Here is a 21,843-nt window from a genome sequence, read left to right as displayed (position 1 = left end):
CTTGTCGGTACTAGGGTAGCGGAAAATCCAAACGATCCTTATCGATACGATACGCGAGATCATATCATATCAATAGTATAACGTAGTTTACAAGCGAGCTGGCCATACAAGCGAGCTGGCCACACCACCAACTTTTCAGCGGTAGAACTTAGTAAAGTATAATAGAAAGCTCTTAAAGTCTTATATTATCTTATTTAATTTTCTTTATACTATAATAATTTAGTTAGGGTCGCTATAAGATGCTTCTAGTATAGTAATTAGTTTTTTTATAGTGCTTAGCTAAAACGGGTATATAGTTTCTGCGGCATCTTCTATTAGACGACTTATAGTATAACATAGTTAGCTATTAGGGGTGGCGTAGCGGCTAATACTGCCGTTTGGCTTATTCTTAAGATGGTTAAAAAAGGAGTATAGTTTATTCCTTTTACCTAAATAGGTGGGAGGATTAGGGAGGTATTGTAAGGCAGTATTGCCAGGGTGTACGGTAGGGAGCAGGCAAGCCGAGCATGAGTCACATAGGGAGTCGATGGAAGAGGACGATATGGTAATGAGGGTAGGCAATAGCCTAGTACAGAGAGAGACGAACCGATGAGGAGGGAAGGGCTGCAAGCCCGAGGTGCTTATAAGGAGGTGCCAAGGGCTAGCCGAAGGCTAGCCTTGGCGACCCCTAAGAGCCCCTAGGCGATGCAGCCGAGTAAGGGACCAAAAGTACCCTTACAGGTATTTAGTTAATTGCTTTATAGGGACACTAGTTAGCGAATTTAGGGTTAAGGAGCTAGTTTTAGACACGCTTCTTCTATCTAGTATTTATAGGTTAACACTAGCAGGAATAGGTAGGGGCGACAGTATAGCAGATAGTAGGTTATAGTGGATCTTTTTAATTTCCTTTCTTAGGGATCTAATTATCCCTTAGTATTAGGCCTTTTATTAAGTAAAGGTATTTATAAAGGCCTATTGCAGGCCCTTAATTTGTTTAGTAAATATATTATATAGGTTAGTTATAAATATAGGGGCTTCTAGGTTATTCTGTATATTAAGCAGGGCGAGGTAGTATAGGTTTAATATAATATAGTATTACGGAGTAAGTATAAGCGGCAATAATATATAGCGAAGTAAATATTATTAAGCTAGGTATATAAGCTGTATAATAAAGTTAAGACGTTATATAAGGAAAAAAGGTATAAAAAAACGGAAAGAAAGGATATATATTGTTAGCTTAGTTATTTAGTTAATACCTATATAGAGTAGAATAGGATTTAGGTAGTAGTCCTAGCAAAACTTAGCAGGATTTAGTAGAACTTAGCGGAATATAGTGGAATATAGCAGATTGTCGTCTTATGATTAGTTTCTAGTTACTAAGTTAGTAGAAATAGGTAGACGTATATAAGGTGTTATAGGGGTGTCCTATAATATAATTATTTAAAAAATCTATTATATTAATAAAATATATAATAACTCTTATGTTAGGGTATCGCTTATAGAAATATATATAATTCGATTTTTAATATATTTAGTTTATACTAAAATAAGGCCTATAAGCTCTTAGACGCTTTGCAGAAGATTTTAGTGATAGGGGTGCGTAGGGGTTCTGATTGGTCTAAGAGTTAGTATGCAGCCCGTGCGTTGCCCCAGTCACCTGAACCTTCTACGAAATGTCGGATTTATGAGATAACCTATACTATAGAGTTCGGAGTTTCTCAGGGCTTACCATCCGATAAAAATAGATCTCTAGCATTACAACTATGATACAGCTGAGAGTGAAGGCAAACAACAGGAAATTGCCATATCTTTCCATTTTCCGGTTTTTGGGGATGGTGGGTTGTTATTTTGCACTCTATCCCTTCTCTTCCCCGTCCGGCGGCAAGTGTACACCCATCAAGCCCATCAGATTTCCTGTTGGGCCCGCCATCCCACCTTGTCCCTTCAAACTTTCCAAAAGGCTCTTCGCAAGATTGAAATCGATATCAATTTCCTCCTCATCCGAACTCCCCCTGGCAATATCTTCAGTCTCAACAACCTTTTGCTTACCCTTCCTTTTGATTACATTCTTAGCCGCAGCAATCTTCCTTGGCGTAGGATCTAGATTTAAAGCTCCTGACTCATTCAGTTCAGCTTCCATCCTTTCCATCACCTTGCGAATCTCGTCGTGCTCATTCTCGCCATCTGATCCATCATACGAATCCAGTTCTTGGGCCCTAGCAAGCGCTCGAGATTCTTCAACCAATGTAGCGTCGTCCTCTGCCGACGGCATTCCCATCATTTCGCGTATCATTCTCGCAAATTCCTTTTCATTAAGTTCAATTTCTTCATCATCTTCGCTTTCATCACTGCCATCTCCCGCATCTTCCTCGTCACCATTGTCGATGTCCATGTCATCAAGCCCCTCCGCGCCCTCTATCCCTGCTTCATCGTCGTTTAGGAAAGCTTCGAATCGCTCGACCATCTTTCGCAGATTTTCTTGAGCGGCTTTATCTCCAAAACCTGTAGTCTTCCTCTCATCCTTCCCCTTTTCCGCATCGCCTTTGATATCTATATTCTTCGAAGCCTTCCCGGCTAATTCACGCTCGAAATCCTCGAAATTGATATCCAACCATCCTTCATCGTCATCCTCTGTTCCCCAATCTTCGATCTCTTTATTCACTGGTAGAGGCTCATCTCCGGTTTCAACATCTTCAAGCAAAAGCAAGATCTCTCGTACCGCTCTTGTATTTCTATGCTGCCTATCCTTGACAAGCATCTCAAATCCCGTAGTAAGCTTGATTCCCATCTCCGCTTTCTCTGCTGCATGACTTTCCTCGGCTTTTGCCAGCAATGAAGCCAGCGCATCGCCCCATACACCGGGTGGGACCCATTCTTGACTTCTAAGCTGCGCGAAGAGAACTTTCGTGAAGCGCACGCGCATGTTTACGAAATCTTCTGGAGGAAATCGCAAACTGTCTTTTTTATCTTTGGGTTGGAGTGAGCGAAGCGCGATAGGGTCCCGTAAGTAGAATACCTCTACGGCGGGTGCGATGTATGCAGGGTTGGCATGTAGAATTGTAGCCAATTTACGAGGAACGGGGATAAGGCTATGATGAAGAGTTTGGGGGACAGCGTCAGGATAAGAGAGCAGACGGTGGAATGCTTCGGACTCGAGACTAGGAATATTTAGGGGAGTAGGCTGGGAAGTAGAGATGAAAGCGAGTGACTCTGTAAGGGTGAGAGGTTTGGGAGTAGATGAAGCGGTAATAGGGATTACAACGAGTTTGGAGTTATTAATCCAGACCTAAAGATGAATTAGCTGGAGCTTTCAAATTTATTAATCAGGATTTAAGTTTCTTGAGATGTAATGACCAGCTCACTCTATTTTCCGCTACTTCTGGGTTCAACCATTTGGGCAGTGAATTTGCGGCCTCGATAAGCAGGAATTCACCGTCAGTATCATATACTCGGATCCAAGCGTCAGGAAACTCCCCGCTAAGTTCGCGGAGAAGATACACAATCAACCATTCGTCAGCCACGGAGTCTCCATAGTTGGTGCGACCGCGGAGGAGCCAGGTGCCTACGCGAGTCATTAACCATTGTCTTGCACTATGTGTTACTTCAGTATCTATAAGATGCGAAGAAAATAGAAGCTAACCTTCTCCACGCACAAGCTCAAGACTGAAGCTATCACGCTGCCATATGTATTCTTTCAACAGGGCCTTTTCTAACTCTGATGCCGCCCTCTGTACACTTTGCAGACGCTCCCGCATTTGAGTATCGGAGAGATCGGAGCCAATAATGTAAATAATATACTCAACACAGTCATCTAGTAGACGCTTTGGGAACCCCTCGAAACCCTCCCCAAACCATTTGAAGTCATCATTAGACATGGTTTAGTTAAACAGGTATCGCTTGGATGAGAGAGAGACCAAAATTTTAGTATCCGGAAGTGAGGGGGGCTTCCAACGGCACTTTTTTAGCATATTCGTAAGGGTGAATATTCGCCAAGACTTCGTCATGTTCCAATAACGTACCTAACGTAGTTGTGAAAGCTTGGCAGCGTCGTTTTCATGCTACACCCGCTCTCATCCTAGCGCCAACCGCCAATCCTAGAACCCTGTAATCTTTTGTTTACACCCATCATCAACACGTCCTCCACTTTCGCCCATTATAAAGCTAACACAACAGCACTTCGACACCAGTCGCTCTAATCGCTCCATTCTTTGGCTCATGCATCCTGGATAGTAACGTCCTCTACTAACCGTCAAAATGGTTGTCCCTTACCTTGATACCCCGCGAACCGAAGTTGACCTAGCCAGCATCACGCAGGCCGACATTGACTTCAGCATTGAACCTACCTTCCACTCGCCCTCGAAAGGCGGCTCGCACGATCTTCTCGATCAAATACGAGGAAATAGGCCGCAACCTCTCCGAACACCTTCTGCGCGACACGCACTTGCCGCGCTGCGTCAACCGGCCGCAAAGAATGAGTTCACACCACTGTTAAAGAGCGCGGCACGGAACCGAGCTCGCCAGCATATTGGCGTGCAGGAAAATGGCTACGCGACTAGCCAGCCCAAGTTCAATGCGAATGGCAAACCTATGACACCCGCCGCGTTGAAGCCGGGCTACAAATTTGACAACAGTCCTGCGCTGCCGGAGGCGAGCGTGTACGACGCGGTGAATTCGAGTTCAATGGGCGATTCGGGTGTGGATGCAACACCAGTCCCGCCGGTCGCGAGTAGCAGCGCCATGTCGACGCCGTTGGCGCTCCCACGAAGAGATGGAGAGGGTGCTCTGGATGGGGGGAACATGCTTACGTTGCGAGAGCAGGAGGCCGTGAGTTATAGACAATGCCACAATTAAATTTTTTTTACTGACAAGTTATATACAGCGGCTCGAACAAATCGACAAAGAGAACTTCGGCTTGAAGCTCAAGATCCACTTCCTCGAACAAAATCTGAAGAAAAGCGGGAGCGAATTCAATCAACAGGCGTTGAGAGAGAATACCGACCTCAAAATCGACAAGGTCACTATGACGCGGGACCTCCACAAGTATCAGAAGTCTCTCAAACACGCCGAACAAGAGCTCGAGCAGTACAGGCGGCAGCTTCAGGAATATGCAGAGAAGGTCAAGCGCAGACACGCTGATGAGGGTATGCGGGAGGAGATGGATGAGCTGCGCCAGATAGCAGAGGAGAGAGGCGCCGAACTAGAAGAATTACGGCAGAAACTGGATGCCGCAGACACAGATGAAGATGAACTGGAAAGGTTACGAGGGGATGTTGATGACATGGAAGCTGAATTGCGAGAAAAGGATAGGCTTCTAGACGCAAAAGAAGACGAATTGGAAGCTTTACAAGCCAAACTACAATCTACGGAAGGGGATCAAGATGCGGATCTCGAAGAGAAAGAGCGGTTAATCGCCGAACAAGCTGATCAGATCGAGGATCTCCAGAATCAGTTGCGGAAGCTAATGCAAGAGAAGGATGCTGAGCTTGACGCTCTGCAAGAAAAGGTTGATTCGGCAGAAGAGCAGAAAGAATTAGAGCTGCATGACCTAGAAAAAATACTTCAGAAAACCGAACTCGAAAAGAAGCAGGAAATCGAAACCCTAGAAGACCGCCTTCGATCTTTCGAACGAGAAAAGGATATAGATATAAAGGCTCTGCAACGACAAGTCCAATCTGTAGAACGGGAGAAGCAGGGCGAGCTTGACGCTCTTACAGATAGGCTGAGACTTACGGAATCTCAGGGTGACAACCAAGTCCAGCTTGCCCAGCAAGCAGCGCAAGAGGCACGGCAGCAGGTTCTTCAAGTCACACGCGAGAAAGACAACGAATTGGAGACTCTTAGATCACGGCTTGATGCAGCAGAAGCTGCTGAAGATGAACTGGAGGACTGCCGTAGGCAGTTAAAACAGTCCACTGAAGAAATGAAACGTCTCAGAGCGGACGAAAGCGTACGAGAAGACGAAATCCAGCAACTTCGCAGAACTATCACCATCAAGGAGCGTGAATTGGAGACTCTGGAGAATACTAGACAGGAACGCGATTCCGCTCTTCAAGAAATCCAACAGATCCGCAAGACAATGTCTTCCAAAGAGCGTGAGATGGAAGCTTTGCAGAAGGCAACTCGCGAACGTGATAGTGCGCTCCGAGAAATTCAAGCACTCGGCGCCACACTTGACGAACGCGACCGCGAGCTATCTGCAACTCAACAGACCATCTCCACCCAAGAAACCGCCCTGTCTAAGCTCAAAAACCTTCACTCAACCCTGAATGAGCGTACACGCGAGCTGGAAACGGCACGTAAAACAATTCGGGAGCGCAATTCTGAACTTGATGCTCTCCGCCAGCACGCTGACGAACCCGATTCCCAGCTTGAGGCAGTGCAGAACATCGTCCGGGAGCGGGACAATGACCTCGAATCTCTCAGAGAAACTGTCAACAGCCAGAAGGGTCAACTCGAAACCCTCCAACGCACAGCGGAAGAGCGTCTTGCTGCGCTTGAAGTACTCAAGCTGGAATTGTCCTCCACAAAGCAGGATCTTGAAGATGAGATTCAGGTCTTAGAAGACAGTCTTGAGGAAGCAAACGAAGAGAAGCAGGGCTTACAAGCAAAGATAGTAGTGCTGGAAAAAGAAATCCATGGGTCGTATGATTTGCAGGCCAAGATCGAGCCATTGGAGAAGGACCTTCGCACTGCGGAGCGCGAAAAGGCGAAGTTGCAATCGCAAATCGAAAACCTAGAAAAGGACCTAAACGTGGCAGACCAAGACCGAGACTCATTAACCTCTCGCATCGAGAAGCTCAACAAGGATCTTCAGGATGCACGGAAGGCCGCCAACAACGACGCTGCAATTGCGCAGGAAAGAAAGGACCTGCACGATTTGCTAAAAGCCGCGAAGCTGGAAGCTGAAGAGCTGCAGTTACAGGTTGAGGAGAAAGAGAAGAAACTAGCCGATACCGAAAGGAGACTTCGCCAGGAGGTTCGAGAACAGGAGACCAGGCTCCGCGCCGCGGAAGCTGAGGTTGAGCATCTGCAGTTACAGATCTCGGAGAAGGATGGAGAGATCGAAGCATATGCGTCCAAACTTAAGCAGGAAGCCAGCAGCAAAGAGAGAGAACAAACTAGGCGTCAATCCAATGATCTCCGCGAACTCCACGAACGCCTGAGGAGCGCAACGTTGGATGTAGAAGAGCTTCAGTTCCAGGTCTCTGAGCGCGACCAACGCCTTTCTGCAATTGCCGCCGAATCGAAATCTCTAATTCGCGAAAAAGAGCGCAAACTCCGCGCTACTCAACTCTCCCTTGAATCCGCTCAGAAGCAGCTGCAAGCCACCTCGAATAACAACACTGAAGAAGTGATGGATCTAAAGCAAGGCATCATGGAAAAAGAGAAGAAGCATGCGAGCGAGCTAAGAGGCCTTGCAAAACAAATTCAGTTTCTGAGGGCAAAATGCTTGAGAGAGGAAGGATTTAGGGAGGCCCTGAGCTACCAGAAGAGGTTCTTTTTAATGATGATTGAAGTTTATGGGCAATGGTAAGAGCATACGCTCTCAACACCTTTGATCCAATTCGACATTTGAACTTCAGAATATTTACTAACGCTATTCTTTGTACAGCAATAAGGCAGATTTAAAACTCATCGAGGAAATGGGAATAACACCCGACATCTCGATCCGAGAGAAGAAACCCTCACTCCGTACTGTAGGATGGATGGTAATTGCTAGTGTGCGAATGAGGAAACAGCAACAGGAGTGGGCGGGGAACAAAAAGTTGCACGATTCCCTTGTGAGGAAGCTCGAACAAATGAGGGGGCGGAGTAGGAGGGGCGCTGCCCTTGTAGCGAGGTAGTTCAATTTGTTAGGCTGTTATTGTTAGCCTGGTGCTTCATTTTGCAGCATGAGAGAACGAGTTGGATTGTGTTCTACCGCATTGGGCCGCCTATGGCGTTTGGATACTGCATCGCATTGCATTATTCTGGAGTTAGGGCTAAGACCGGGAAAGGCTCGGGTTCCACGAGAATGATATAGAATGATATTGCATGATATTTCTTGCCTTATTCATCCCGATAAGTCATCAGAACACGCTTCTGCTCCCCAGAAGCACATGAAAGTGTTGAGAACAAAAGGAAAAAAAGTAGTCTAGAACATCACCGCGATTCTACTGCAAGCGGCAGCTATTGATTCCTCTAACCAGCTTAACTGTGATATCAAGGCCTGATATCTAAGGTTTCCCTCCAAAATTCGCGCTGTTCCTTTCAACGGTAGTGTCATTCTACCAAGTGATCCATGCACACGCACAAACGGTGACTAGCATATTAGCGAGCCTTATCGATAACGTAGTCCACGGGCTAGTGACCCACACGGGCCAGTGACTCACCCCACCAAGAACGCGTCGCGATCTTTTTTACTACTGCTATAACTACACCACAACAACAAGCAGCCTTACGCAAAGAAGGTAGGCTTGAACTAGCTATTCAAGCCTACAAGCAAAGCCGTTTTCGAAGCTATAGAGACGCGTTCTTGGTGGGGTGAGTCACTGGCCCGTGTGGGTCACTAGCCTGTGGACTACGTTAACCTTAAGACGAATTTCACCACAGTGCCTTCCCTAATTTTCCGTGACCGCCGGTGCGGATGCCACCACAATGGGCTATAAAACGCGATGGCATTCCAGAGTTCATTGGCCTGGCTGGTATACCATCGCATCCTTTCTCTGTCCGTATCCACCATCACCTCCTGCAACCGCATTACTTTTCTGATCCTCTCGCAATAAAATTTCTCTTTCTTCTTGCACAAGCGCGCAATACGGACAGCACGCCGAGCGCATGCAGTCCCCGCGATTCGAGCCACGGATGCCGTACCTATAGCGGATTTCGCGGCGTGTAGACATAGTAAAGGCCCAGTAGCAGGGTATTAATGGAATGGTGAAGACGAAGCAACCGAAGCACTGTGGTTTGCGCAGAACCTGTTAGTTAGGGAGCGGTATGATGGAGGGTTCAGAGAGGGCGATGAGGGACTAACGTAGCCATTTGTGCTTGTGAGCTCGGTGGGTTTAGTATTCTTTATGCGAAGATGACGGCGGCCTGCGAGGATGCATGGACATGCCGCTGCTTCCAAGCCTACGAAATCAACATATTAGCAAACATCCAACAACCTGTTCTTACTAACACCCACATAGACTTCCTGTACTACAACAATCCCAGAAACCGATCTGCCAATCCTCTCCGTCATGATTCGCGCTTTGAGTCTGCGCGCGTTGGTACTCCTCCGGTGGGCCAGGCTTGATGCTCCTACAGGTATTATAGTCTTGGGGAGGATTAAATTGCGATATCGAGTCCCCGTAGCTTCGTGAACCCTCTTCTAGGGGTAATTTCGGCGTCGTCCTGTCTTGCTCTTCAACGGGGAATTTTGGCGTCGTCCTATCTGGTTTAGGTGATTCTGCTTCAGACGAATACCCTTTCTTATCTGAAACGGGAAGCTTTTTGTCCGTCGAAGGTGTAGAGCTGTTATTTTGCGTATAAGGTGGGCTCATAGACTCTTCGATCTCGGTTGGGGGGGGAACGACTTCAGGCGCATCTGCCATTATGCAAATTACCCAGAGTATTAAATAGAAAAGATTGTTATTTTAGAGGCTCAGCGAAATCTCAAGAGCTTGAGGGATGCGGTTGTTTTACAAGTGGATATAAAAACACGAAGAGAGGGGCAATTGGGGAAAACAGGTGCGGCTGAAGACCGAAGAATGCGATCCCTCGTCCAAGCTTCAACCAGTGGATGGCTTGGATCGTCGCTCGCGAGATTTCCCGGTAGGCTATATAGCTTCGGGCGAAGTCTGCAGCCCTGCAGCCTCGTGATTAGCTGGTTCGCTTGTTTCACCTTGGCGGGGGTTGTGCTTGTATTGGATAGGATAAGAGCTTTGGAGACCACTCCTTATCAATCGCAGGATTTTCTCCGCTCCAAGTTGCTAGAGTACTTCTTTAGCGAAATTGTTAAAGCCACCCACGAAAGGCCTAGGGCTGCATATAGGCTTAAAATAATCGCAAGGACCAGCTCTATAATCGATCAACTTTTGGGCCTTACATATGCACCCGTTACGACGTTATAGCTAAGTCTCGCGTCGTCTAAATTTGTATGGGGATATATATAATCTTTAACAAAATTATTAAAGCTACCTATATAAGGTCTAGGGCTATATATAGGCTTAAAATAATCGCATGAGCTAGGTCTATAAATGATTAATTTTTGGCTCTTATGCGTACACTTATTGCGACGTTATATGCAATATTACAATCTTTAATAACGCAATTTTTGACTAAATCGAAATTAATCTTAACTTTAGGCCATTATCCCATGCGCCGTCACGAAAGGTGCTCCTTTTCCTGAGCCAACCAGAGGCTCTAGATTTAATTAAGTCTTGGCAAAATAAAGTTGTAGATTTGATCGATTAATTATAACCCAATATTATAGTAATAAAGCTTAAATTTAATATATAATTCGACTCTAGGTTAAACAAGGTCTACATCATTGGAAGAACGTTTGCAGCCCATTGTGGTGGTTTAATCACGATAAGAAGCTATATAGAGACGCGTGTTGATGTTTTGGTTTTCGCGCACGGGCCACAATAAAAGGAGCACCTTGACGGCGCATGGGATATAGGCTGGTTTCAGCCCGATATCTATAAAATATCGGGTCGTCTCTCTAATCGATCAATTTATAGTAGTATTTTAAGTTGTCGTGGTTAAGCAATTCAACCGCGAGTATAAGGAAAACTGCAGATATTGTCGTGATTCCGGTGGTCCGCCGACACACGAGAGCAAGCCGAACGTTTATTACCTACCTGTCTCTATATAAAGCCAACCTCACCAACGAGGGTTGTAAGTCTTGCCAGGCATATAGTTATGTCTTTCCAACACCTTAAATCAAGCTGTGGATTAGCAATTTATACTGACGCTTTCGGTCAGGAATATTCTGAATGCAGATGCAACCCTATATTTCGTCTGCACCACGAATGTGGTTACGAAGGCCGACGGTTTTGAAAATCATCCATCTGCTAAAACGCAAGGAACGCCAAAATCTCTACCTTTTGGAATTCGTATGCAATTTCAACCTAACACCCAAAACTCTTAATTAAAGTATTATGCGATAGAGAAGAAGCAGATTAGTTTATTAGTTTAGAATTTTACAATAGTTACTGTAACCGACTACCGACACTGCTGAGACACAAGATCACCGCTTGGAAGGCTCCGGGACAGCGTTAACGCCACCCTATATATTGCTTGCAGATCAATATTGCTTGCAGATCACTGTTCCCATTTCAGTTACCTATTACCCTTTTATGTCTTATTACCTCCACCTTCTTCGTGTATATATAGAGGCTTTAGAGGTACATTTACAATCAAGTCGCTCGTTCAATACCCACACACTGCAAAGCTTACAGTTACATTCAAGGCGCAATTGCTATTTATTTATTATCGCGGGCCTAAAATGCGCAAAATACTCGCTTAAAAAATTGGACCGTTTTTAAAACCGGCGGCCTTCGCGGGCCGATTGACTCCGCACCAACGGAATCGCGTCTGAGCTTGCTGAGGTTGTAAATTGCACCAAATATCGCTCCCTTATGGATTCGGCCGCGAGCGTGGATAAAGTTTTATCAAGTTTTGCAGCTCACCAGATTCAGCTAGTGGAATGGGAAAACCACCTCCTTCAGCGTCTTAGTTATCCCGCTGTCACATCTGTAAGCATCTCTACCCATCTTACTGTATTGTATCTGACACCATCAACGGCTAGGATTTAGTTTATTTGGTTCCGGACAAGCAACTCTCAAAAGCATGTCAGATAGCTACTGATAACAAACTACAACCTACCAGTAGGGACCAGTACCTGCCATCATACGCATCCGACTTTGCAAAAATAGGATTTTATTTCCTACTTAACGATTACAACCCGCACAACTACCTCTCATGCCGACTTATCCTCCTTCCTTTGTCTTGGACTGGTCTTAACCTAAATGAACTTTATCCGATCCCAAAGACTCACAGCACGCCACAATCACCATATAATGTCCTGACACTGTCTCGTGCAACTGCATGTGCTACTTTTGTGCGCATGGCGGCTCGCGAACATCGAGGCAGCAATCTACGCCGTATACTCATTTTAGATCTGGCAAAGGTTCTCATTTACGGTCTTTTTGACATGAGCTATGAGGGCGACTATATGGAATTTAAAACCAATGACGAACCTGAAACAAAAGCAGAGCAGTTGGAGAGGGAAAGGGCAGTTAATGAAATCAAGCGGTGGAGCTGGAGAGATGATGAGTGCTGGATTGGGGATGTGTTGGTGGCGATAGTTGCGGGACAAGCAAAGTATGAAGATCTACCTTATTGCGTGCTGCAAGAAATAAAGCCAAAAGATTCAAATGTGGGTAGAATAGTCTGAAACGGGCCTGGCTTCAAATGCGGCCCGAGTTTTAAATTTCTTGGAACTAGAGCCGCGGTGGGCAAATGTGTCATTTAATACCTACCGTATTTCCACGTTCCTTAAGCTCCAACTATGTCCTTGTGCCGTTCTAGGCGGCCGTGGGCTGTTACATGTACCTGCAGCCTGAAGCCATGCTCATAACAGTTACCATACATTCCACATGACCACAGAAGGCTGTGATCTCCTAATTTCAACAAAATTTCTGTCCTCACTAGTTCTTTCTTGCAAAACTTATGCAACTATGTCAGCGCAAGAACAAGTCAAGGCTGCGCAACTAGAGGCCGCTCATGCACTGTCCAAACTCCTTACGCAGCAAGGAATCCTCCATGCCTTTATTGGCGGCTTCGGGATCAGGCTTCTGGGTGCTACTCGGCCCACAGAAGACATCGACGTGATGATCGATGTCGGCGACACACGGGAGATTTTCGATCGAATTCGTCCATTACTTCAAAAGCAAGACGCTCGCTTTTCGGTAGAGGGACTTAAACTATATTTCACTAGCGAAGCTAATCAGCAAGTCCGAGTTAATGTCGAAACTTTGGCTGCTGGGACACTCGGTCTTCCACCTCATATCACTGCGTTCTCACCTGAAAACCGTATGCAGCTGTCATCGGCCCCTATTACATAGTGAAAACTAATGTGACTTTGCAGAAGACCTCCCCGTACTGCAACCCAGCATCCTTATTTTGACCAAGATCAAACGATGGGCAATGTTATCCGAAAGTACTAGACCGCGTAGTATCATAAAAGCCCAGAGGGATCTAGAAGACATAGGATATTTGCTGTATTGGCTGGCACAGCATAAAGAAAATATTGATTTTGTTAGATATGAGTCTACTCACCCAGAGAGACTCTTTGACGCGGTTCGGCAATTGGTCCACATTGGAAAGAGGGATAGTTGGGTGGACCTTCTGGAGCTCCTGGTTTCTGTCTTGACGGAAGAAGATCTGGCAAAGGTCAAAGATGCTTAAGCACTCCCATATCACGTTATATAGGAGGCAGGCCCACCTAGGCACTTAACGGGCTTTGGCTAATATAGCCAGTATAAAGGTATAAATGCTTTACAATGCTTTACGGCCCTTTAACCAGACTATGACTTAACTATGTAGTTTATATTTATTATAGGCCCTAAATACCTATTACTTGTAACGAAGCCTTCGTCAGGAAAAAATTTACCAGCATTTTTGCAGCATTTGGCAGCATATTGCGGCCAAATGCGCAATCCGCGCACTATAACGTGTAGCATATGGTATCGACTAAGGAGCGGCATACTGCCGCATTTAATAGAAACCAACAACGCAGTGCAGCTAATTGCGCATTTATAGCTACCCGGGTAAGTAGTACCTTTATTCTATTAAGCTTTTTTTGCACTTAATACGCAATTAATATATAATGCCCTCCTCGCGCATTCTATATATTTTGCTTACTTTAAGCAATAAATGTCACGGAGTGAGTACAAGCGACGATAATATATAACGAGGTAGATATTATTAAGCTATATACATAAACTGTGTGATAAGGTTAAGACGTTGCGTAAGGAAAGAAGGTAGGAAAACGGGAAGAAAGGGTATATATCGTTAGCTTGGTTGCTTGGTCAACACGTACACGGGGCAGAATAGGATTTAGGAAGTGGTCCTGGCAGAACTTGGCAGGGTTTAATGGAACTTAGCGGAATATGGCAGAATATGGCAGACTGTCGTTAGATTGCCGCAAATTGCCGTTAGATTGCCGTCTCGTGGTTAGTCTCTAGTTGCTGAGTTAGTAGAAACAGGTAGACGTGTATAAGGTGTTATAGGGGTGTCCCGTAACAATAAATAAGCGTTACTCTTTCCGCGCACTTAATAGTATTTACTTAATCTACGCGGTTAGTAGTATATTTTAAATAAATAAAGGCTATTTTAAAGCTATTTATAAGTGTTCGGGTCACGGTGGGGGGGGGTTTTGGTTTCAATCAATTTCTTCTTCTTCTTTCTCTACTTCTACAGGTGGAATTTGGTGGATCTCCTGAGCTCGCTTAGCTTACGTAGTTAACCCAATTGGTTATAAGCAACCGTATATTATAGAACCTTATTCAGACACTGGCAACAACTAGGAAATAAGAGAAAGGGGTACTGGTAAATAAGTCCGTAGTCTCTATCCCTTTCCCTTTACAAATTTGGTCCAAAACGTCTCCGCCTTAGGGTCGCCGTGATAACTAGGATAGGGTTTAATGTTGAGGTAGAAATTAGAAGCTCCAAACCTCGCTGTAAAGGTATCCCCTTGGTCATTGTCGTCGTCGTTATCGTTACTGCCCTCAAAATCGGAGATATATTGACGTATTTTTTGGTCCCTTTCGTCCTTTGTATGGTTCGTAGACCAATATCCAGATTTGCTGCATATAAAGTACTTTTTGCCCTTATTGCGGTATTAACGGTTAGGGGGGTAATATCGTCGGTCGGTATAGAATGATTTAATCTCTGGTTCTTATTTACCGTACGTTGCAATTAAGGATTTTGTCTATATAAGTAGAGGTTATAAATAGTGTTACGCGCAGAGCGTATACGGTAGGGGCCGCATAGCGTAGCGTAGGTTACCTGACCACCTACGGCCCGATAGATAGTCCGACCTCAGCCCCCCCCCTATTTAGGCACCGCGATCCTTACGATCCTCTGCGGAAGGAAGAAGAAATCGATTGAAACCAAAACCCCCCCCCACCGTGACCCGAACAGATTTGATGTCGCTAATAAGGCTAGCAAGGGTAGTAGCGGGTCGAAAGCAGGCTGGTTTGTAAGCTAGTACGTCTTAGCACATAGTAAGTAGCTTATTGTAGAATGTTATATCATTTTAAAGGTCCTTAGCTAACCCGCGTTGTAGCTGCCATATCTCGTTAATTAATACCTGAAATGCTTGGCCTGTATTAAGTCCTTTTTGAGCAGTAACTTGTTTAAGCGTAATTGCATTCTACTTTAATAAGATATCACGTTTGTATTCGTCGCCTTTAAAGTATAATTTAAGGCCTACGCATACGTTCTTAAGGTTAAGATCTTTAAGGTAGGTAAAGTAGTATTTAAGAGCAAGGCCGCGGAGTATAGTAGGAATAGTAATAGTGTACGCTTACTTAGGGACGCCGGCTTGGAGGCAGTAGTTTTGGAAGATCTTAAACTTGAAATTAAAGTTATCTTATTTACTAGAGTATTTAACTTCGTCCGTGTAGAGCTTAGCTAAGTTGGTAATTTCTCTTCCGAAGTTTCCTTATAGGGCGAGCTGGTCTATAGCTTGGGTTGTAGTCGGGGTTGGCTGAATAATTTGAACGGGGGCAGTCGATAGTGATGGTAGAGCTGGGGTAGGGTCGTCGGTAGGGCCGTCGGTAGGGTCGTCAGTAGGGTCGTCAGTAGGGTCGTCAGTAGGGTCGTCGGTAGGCCATTTTGAGGGAGTTGGTTCGTGAATAACTCCTAAAAGGCCATCTGCAATTGACTTCCTTGCCTCCTTCCGTACATATACTCTATTTTCACGGAGGTAATCCCTGATCTTCTTTAATTAATCCTTGCCAAGGTTATTAAGTATATCCCTTATAAACGACTTAAAATCGTTAACAAAGCTCTTCCATAGGTCGAATCCCTTCCATCCATTCTCCTTATATATCAATAATCGCCAATTAACGAATGCTTTAACTTCCTTAATATCAGTTACGGTCGCGTTAATTCCGGTCTTCTATTTTTCAGTATCTATTACGGAGGTAGCTATCGCGTCAGTATTTATTGCGGAGGTAGCCATCTTTTTAGTTCCGCAGTTAATTTAATTTAATAGTTGGACTAGAAGCGTAGAAATAACCACAAACTAATTGTTCTAAAGGCGTAATAGACGTAGGTTAGAAGCGCAAGTATAGCCTTTAGGCTTAGCAAGTAATACCTTAATTCTTAGCCTTTAATAAGAGGTCTAGAGAATTAGACAGTGCCTCTCTTTGTTATTCCTTTGCTAATCTATACAACACTAATCAGTGTTCGGGTTACAGTAGGGGGGGGTTTTAGTTTTAATCAATTTCTTCTTCTTCTTTCTCTACTTCTATAGGTGGAATTTAGTGGATCTCCTAAGCTTGCTTAGCTTACGTGGTTAACCTAATTGGTTATAAGCAACCGTATATTACAGAACCTTATTTAGACAATAAGGCTAGTAAAATAAATTATATAATTTTAGATAATTTAATATAATATAGCGACGGTTTTTTTTACCTACTTACCTATTAACTAACCTATCTATCTATCTACCTACCTGCCTACCTACCTACTTACCTACCTACTTACTTACCTACTTACCTATCTACTTATCTACTTACCTATTTACCTACTTATATACTTACCTACTTACCTACCTACCTATTTACCTACCTACCTATCTATCTACCTACCTACCTATTTATCTATCTATCTGCCTACCTATCTACCTATTTACTTATCTACCTACTTACTTACCTGCCTATATTAGTGTCTAATTTAATTTAGAAAAGAGGTCGGCCCGATTAAAGGCTCTAATTTATTTAAATCGTTCTCTATAGCCGTTTGCTAGCTATATATTTAAACAGTAGTTATTTAGGGTGCCTCCCTAAGAGGCCTTAATTTGATTTAGTAATGGGCTAATATTAAAGCTCTAGTTTAATTCAATTGATTAATTAATTAAATTGTTTATAATGTTTGCTAGCTAGTTATTTAAACGGTTATTATCTAGTTTTAGTAACGATTGTCTAGTTCTAGCGACAGTTATCTAGTTTTAGTAACAGTCCTCTACTAGCTGCTATTCTGGTACCTCCCTAAGTAGGAAAGATATAAGAAAAAAAAAGTAAGAAATAAGGTAACTATATAGGGGGTATACTTGGCAAAGGTATATATAGAGGCTATTAGGAATATAGCGGGGACCTAATATAAAGCCTTTATACGCAGAGTTTTGCGTAGAGCCTTATATAGAGCCTCTATATATAGAGCTTTATATAGAGCTTTAAGGGTAGTAATTTTAATATTTATTAATAAAGTATATAGAGGCAGCGTTTAAAAGTTTTAATCGCCACCCTATTACGCTAGCCCTTAGTGGCTTAGTGTGGCGCAAGCGAGGCTTGGCGCGCATAGCGGCTAAGCCATTAAAGAAGCTATAGAGATGAGGTAGTAGGCGAAAGAAGTAGCTATATATATCCTATATATCTATACTACACTAGGTATTAATTATAATATTATCTATTTATATTTTCTCGTTATAAAGAGCAAAAATCTATCTACTACTCTAGCTTCCTTTTTAGTTAAAACGCTAAGGTATAGTAATATAGCGTTTTTAGGGGCGTTTTTGTGGCGTAGGGGCGATCGAAACTTTTAAACGCTGCCTCTATATATAAAATATGGTTTTATTAATAATATTAAATTTATAAAAATTATACTTTTATATATACTTACTAATGTTAATAAAGTATATAATAATTATTTATTGCTTAACGTCCGATTTGGATCCCTATTAGGCCTAACGTAGGTGATAGGGTTATCCCTTCGTGCGGCAGAAGACACTTTTCGTATTGGGCGCCTTTGGCGCTTTTGCTTGGGTTAGCATGCTATAGGCACCCCAGCTAGCGCGATTTTATTAGTAAGCCCCACCAAAACACGTTAATATTATGATGCCGACAAAATGTTGTAGAAGGCCACTACTAAAAACACCAATATATATTTAAGGAAGTTAAGCAAAAAGTTGTAATATATAACGCTATGTCTGTAGGTTTCTGCCCTTCCTCTATTAACTAGCTGCTAATTATATAGGAAAATCCTCTATTAAAGTCCACCGAATTACTGCTACCTATATGCTTTATATACGTTCTTAATATTAATAAGGATAAGCCGGTTGTTAGGAATAGGGCAAATTGCCGCTATATGCGGCAAATTGCCGTTACGTAAGGTAAGTTGCCGTTATATGTTACTACGGCACTAGCGTGGTAAGGAACCTTAAGTTCCTTACCCTTTCCCTTTCTTGGAAGAAGATATAAGAACAATTATTATACTATCTATAAACTGTAGCTACGTGATATCCCCTTATGAGTCCAACACTAATTAATGGTTAACTTTATAGTTATGCTATAGAATAGCTAGGTATTCACCAAGAAGAGACAAGCTACTATACTAGTGCTACTTATGCTAAGGGAAGCTGTCTTTTAAGGTTAGAACTGGTCCTAAACCTTAAATAGAACTCTTCTATAAATTTAAGGATCTAAAGGCTAGAACTAGTCCTAAGCCTTCCCTAGATTATAGATTCTTGCGTCTATTATATAGAATAATACGCGTTACAAGTCTTCGCGATTTAAGGCTAGAACTGGTCCTAAGCCCTATAATCGCAAATATATGTTATAAACGCGTACTAAATAACAATCCCTACACTACTAATATTCCCTTCCTCTAAAGATATAACTATGGCTACTCCAAATAACTAGAGAGACTCCTTACTACTAGGGGTAGCTATATACGCGAAACTTATTAATAAAGATTAGGACGTATTTACCTTTAATATAATAACCTATACCGCAAAATAAGTTAATAGCTTTCTCCTATACTATATTCTATTCTACTAAGATAGCTATTACACCGATTTATAGTTATAGGAATACTTTAGGGAGGATTTTATAGGATGGACCGCTAATACCTAGGTACTTAGCAATATTAATATTATTTAGGATTTTTAAGACTCCCTCTAAAGGAATAGGGTGTATATTACTAAGGACGGTAACCTAATTACCAGTAATATTTACGCCGTTCTTACTAGTATAGAAAAACTAGTATAAACGGAAGCTAAGATTATATATTAACTACGGAAACCTAAAACTAACCTATATTCTTTAGAAGGTAACTTTAATTCGGAATAAAACCCCTAGAACGCTACTCTCCTACCTAAAGGTACTCTACTACCTAGAGGTGCTCTTCCTCTACCTCTACTACCTCTAACTCCTCTATCCTAGCCAACTAATAAGCCTCTATCTTAAGAAGTCACGAATCTAATAAAGGTATATTTGGACGAAGAGAAGAAGTTTAGAGGAGAATTATATAATATACTTGGAGCAAAACTATAGGTTTTTTATAACTGCTGTAATAAGGTTAGAATTTAACGCCACTAGTTCTATTATACTTTCTCTGTTATATTAAAGGGACAGGCAGTAACATTCTATTACAACTATATTATAGGTAAAAACTATAGCTTTAATATAATGCTTTAGCTTACTAGAGCCTACTTTAAAACCAATAAGAACCACTAACTCTATATATCTAAATGGCGGGAGACTATATTCTAAAGAGTTATCGCTTCTAACCTAATAATAACTTACCTAAAGTGCCTTTAACTACTCTTTAATAAACTTTAGAAAATCTAACGCGGACTTACTAAAACTTACTAAAATAAGAACAGCCTAAGGGACTAGGTTATCTTAGTATGCTATAGCGTTTCTAAGTGCAACTTGGCGCTATATAAACCTATAAATATATTTAAAGGAGTATATACTGAGCTACGCTTTGCCATAGGTACTGTAATATAAATATAAGAATCTTAATAGCTCTATATTAAAAGCCCTACCTAACTAAGCGTTCCTAACCAATATAATTATAACTGGACTAATTAAATATATAGCGGCCGTGGTAGGGAATATAGTAAAGGGTATAATTAATGTTAACTATAAGGTAATTATAGAGGTCCTTGTGGAGGTTTATTTTAAAGTAATTACTAGAAGAAGTGCTACGTTTATAAGAAGCTAAATTACTAGTTAACTAGACACTCCCTTAATAAGCGAAAAGAGGTATATAATAAGTTCCGTTAGAGTATAAGAAATGTTAAAAATTATAAGGTTACTACAGCCTACTTTTAAAGCTTCCTGGTTTAATATAAAGGTGTAGAAGACCTTAAGGGTAAGGTTAATAAGACTAAACAGCTCCTTATGGATATAGAAATTAAGGACTACTTACCTAACTAATACTTTACTAAGTATAGTAAGGTAAATGGTATATAAACCGTTGCTGTTCTTAATAACCAATCTACGCTCTATTTTATTATAAAGTCAAATATCTTTAACAAGCTAAAGGAGAGCTCCGCGTTTTCCTTTAATAACAAATACTTGGCGAACGTCTTCTATAGTATTATACTGGATATTGGAGCCGCAGGAGTATCTACAGCAGGAGAACTTTAAGTTTAAGCCCTTTAGTAGCTTAATAGCTCTATTTAGATTAACTATTTAACGGCAGGCTAATATATGATTTGTTTTGGCAAAGGTACTATAATCTCTCTTAGTATAATTAGGGTTTAAACCCCCTTAGGGTATATTACTTTTTATATTATTCCTATAAATACTTTGTTTCTATTTTGCATTAGAGATATAGATAAACTAGGTATTAAGCTTAATAACCTTAAGAATATACTCGTGTAGGGAGATAATTGGGTGCCTATTATACGTAAGTAGGGTCACCTTTAGCTGCTCTTTTAATAATTAGAAAAGAGTATTACTTAGAGCTATTTAACTAAGTTAGAGTTACGCTAACTATACCGTTGTTTTAGTTACCTATTAGTTTACCAATTACTTAGGGTTCTTTAGCAAGTAGGCTATAAAGTTAAGGTTAAGGCAATTAAGTATCTTATAAAATACTACTACTACTACTAAATAAACCAGAGGTCCCCTAGCCAATTTAAGTTCACCTTTAAAGATAACTATAACTTTAACTTCTATATCATCATCAACATTATATACCTTAGCGGCAAGCCAGTACTCTAAGTTGTTAACTTCTTAACCTCCTTTTAAGCCGCACAATTCTTAAAGGATATATTAGCTAGGAATGTATAGGATACCCTTTAGTTATACTAGATTAATATCTACCTAGGACCCCCTAATCAAATCGTCTATAATATAGGAAAGAACTTCTTATCTATAGAGTTCCGACAATAAATAAAGGTAATGGCAATTAAGGTTAAGGAAGTCCCTGTTAAGGCATATAATAGTATTAGAAAAGTAGAGCGATATTATATACCATTACGCCGCGTATATAAGATTATCTCTTTAGAACTAAAGGACGCTAGTAAAGAACTTACTTTGTAAATGGCTATTAAAGCTATTAATAATTCCGCTAGCCTAAATAGACTCGTACCTATATTACTAGTCTTTAGCGCCTACCCTTAAATAACTAATAATTCTCTACTATCTCCCTCTATTGTGTAATAAGCTAAGGCTATTCGCAAAGTAATAAAGGAGGTATAATGTTTATACGCTACGCGCTAGGTTAATAACGCACTAGGAATAAGAAATGGCCTAAATACCTTAACTACGCTTAATCTGCCACTTTAATCTAAAGTACGGGTATAGCGTGAAAAGGGAGGATGGTTAGGCCTACATAAACTCATTATAATTAATAGTTAAACTTATACTC

General features: G+C 42.0%; 4 protein-coding genes across 4 annotated transcripts; 2 read left to right on the top strand and 2 right to left on the bottom strand.

The window, feature by feature from the left end:
• Nucleotides 1-1,699: 1,699 nt before the first annotated feature.
• On the bottom strand, nucleotides 1,700-3,952 carry K441DRAFT_652725 (SGT1-domain-containing protein). The gene is made up of 3 exons (XM_067647404.1): nucleotides 3,620-3,952; nucleotides 3,342-3,541; nucleotides 1,700-3,265 (listed from the first exon to the last, which is right to left on the bottom strand). The coding sequence occupies exons 1-3, from the start codon at nucleotides 3,852-3,854 to the stop codon at nucleotides 1,835-1,837; spliced, it is 1,866 nt and encodes a 621-aa protein (XP_067508782.1). The 5' UTR covers nucleotides 3,855-3,952; the 3' UTR covers nucleotides 1,700-1,834.
• Nucleotides 3,953-8,648: 4,696 nt separating this feature from the next.
• K441DRAFT_692861 (PLAC8-domain-containing protein) lies at nucleotides 8,649-10,012 on the bottom strand (the record flags this gene model as incomplete). The annotated part of the gene is made up of 3 exons (XM_067652600.1): nucleotides 9,146-10,012; nucleotides 8,993-9,090; nucleotides 8,649-8,936 (listed from the first exon to the last, which is right to left on the bottom strand). The coding sequence occupies exons 1-3, from the start codon at nucleotides 9,552-9,554 to the stop codon at nucleotides 8,649-8,651; spliced, it is 795 nt and encodes a 264-aa protein (XP_067508781.1). The 5' UTR covers nucleotides 9,555-10,012.
• Nucleotides 10,013-11,585: 1,573 nt separating this feature from the next.
• Nucleotides 11,586-12,403, top strand: K441DRAFT_539320 (uncharacterized protein; the record flags this gene model as incomplete). The annotated part of the gene is made up of 2 exons (XM_067642551.1): nucleotides 11,586-11,702; nucleotides 11,756-12,403. The coding sequence occupies 2 exons, from the start codon at nucleotides 11,586-11,588 to the stop codon at nucleotides 12,401-12,403; spliced, it is 765 nt and encodes a 254-aa protein (XP_067508780.1).
• A 283-nt stretch (nucleotides 12,404-12,686) lies between these two features.
• On the top strand, nucleotides 12,687-13,416 carry K441DRAFT_538264 (uncharacterized protein; the record flags this gene model as incomplete). Its single annotated transcript, XM_067642519.1, has 2 exons — nucleotides 12,687-13,041; nucleotides 13,097-13,416. The coding sequence occupies 2 exons, from the start codon at nucleotides 12,687-12,689 to the stop codon at nucleotides 13,414-13,416; spliced, it is 675 nt and encodes a 224-aa protein (XP_067508779.1).
• Between the last annotated feature and the right edge of the window lie 8,427 nt (nucleotides 13,417-21,843).

Source organism: Cenococcum geophilum (genome assembly GCF_001692895.1).
Source record: "Cenococcum geophilum 1.58 unplaced genomic scaffold K441scaffold_4, whole genome shotgun sequence".
Classification (NCBI taxonomy): Eukaryota; Fungi; Ascomycota; class Dothideomycetes; order Gloniales; family Gloniaceae; genus Cenococcum; species Cenococcum geophilum.
The sequence above is the reverse complement of the archived record's forward strand: the minus strand, read 5'-3'. Positions and strand labels throughout refer to the sequence as shown.

Bases quoted from the DNA above. Each gene is read 5' to 3' on its own strand.
- K441DRAFT_652725 (XM_067647404.1), bottom strand. From the start codon at position 3,854: ATGTCTAATGATGACTTCAAATGGTTTGGGGAGGGTTTCGAGGGGTTC. The intron at 3,542-3,619 runs GTTAGCTTCTAT...TGACTCGCGTAG, and splicing joins TGAGCTTGTGCGTGGAGAAG to GCACCTGGCTCCTCCGCGGT. The intron at 3,266-3,341 runs GTGAGCTGGTCA...ATTCATCTTTAG, and splicing joins CAGAAGTAGCGGAAAATAGA to GTCTGGATTAATAACTCCAA.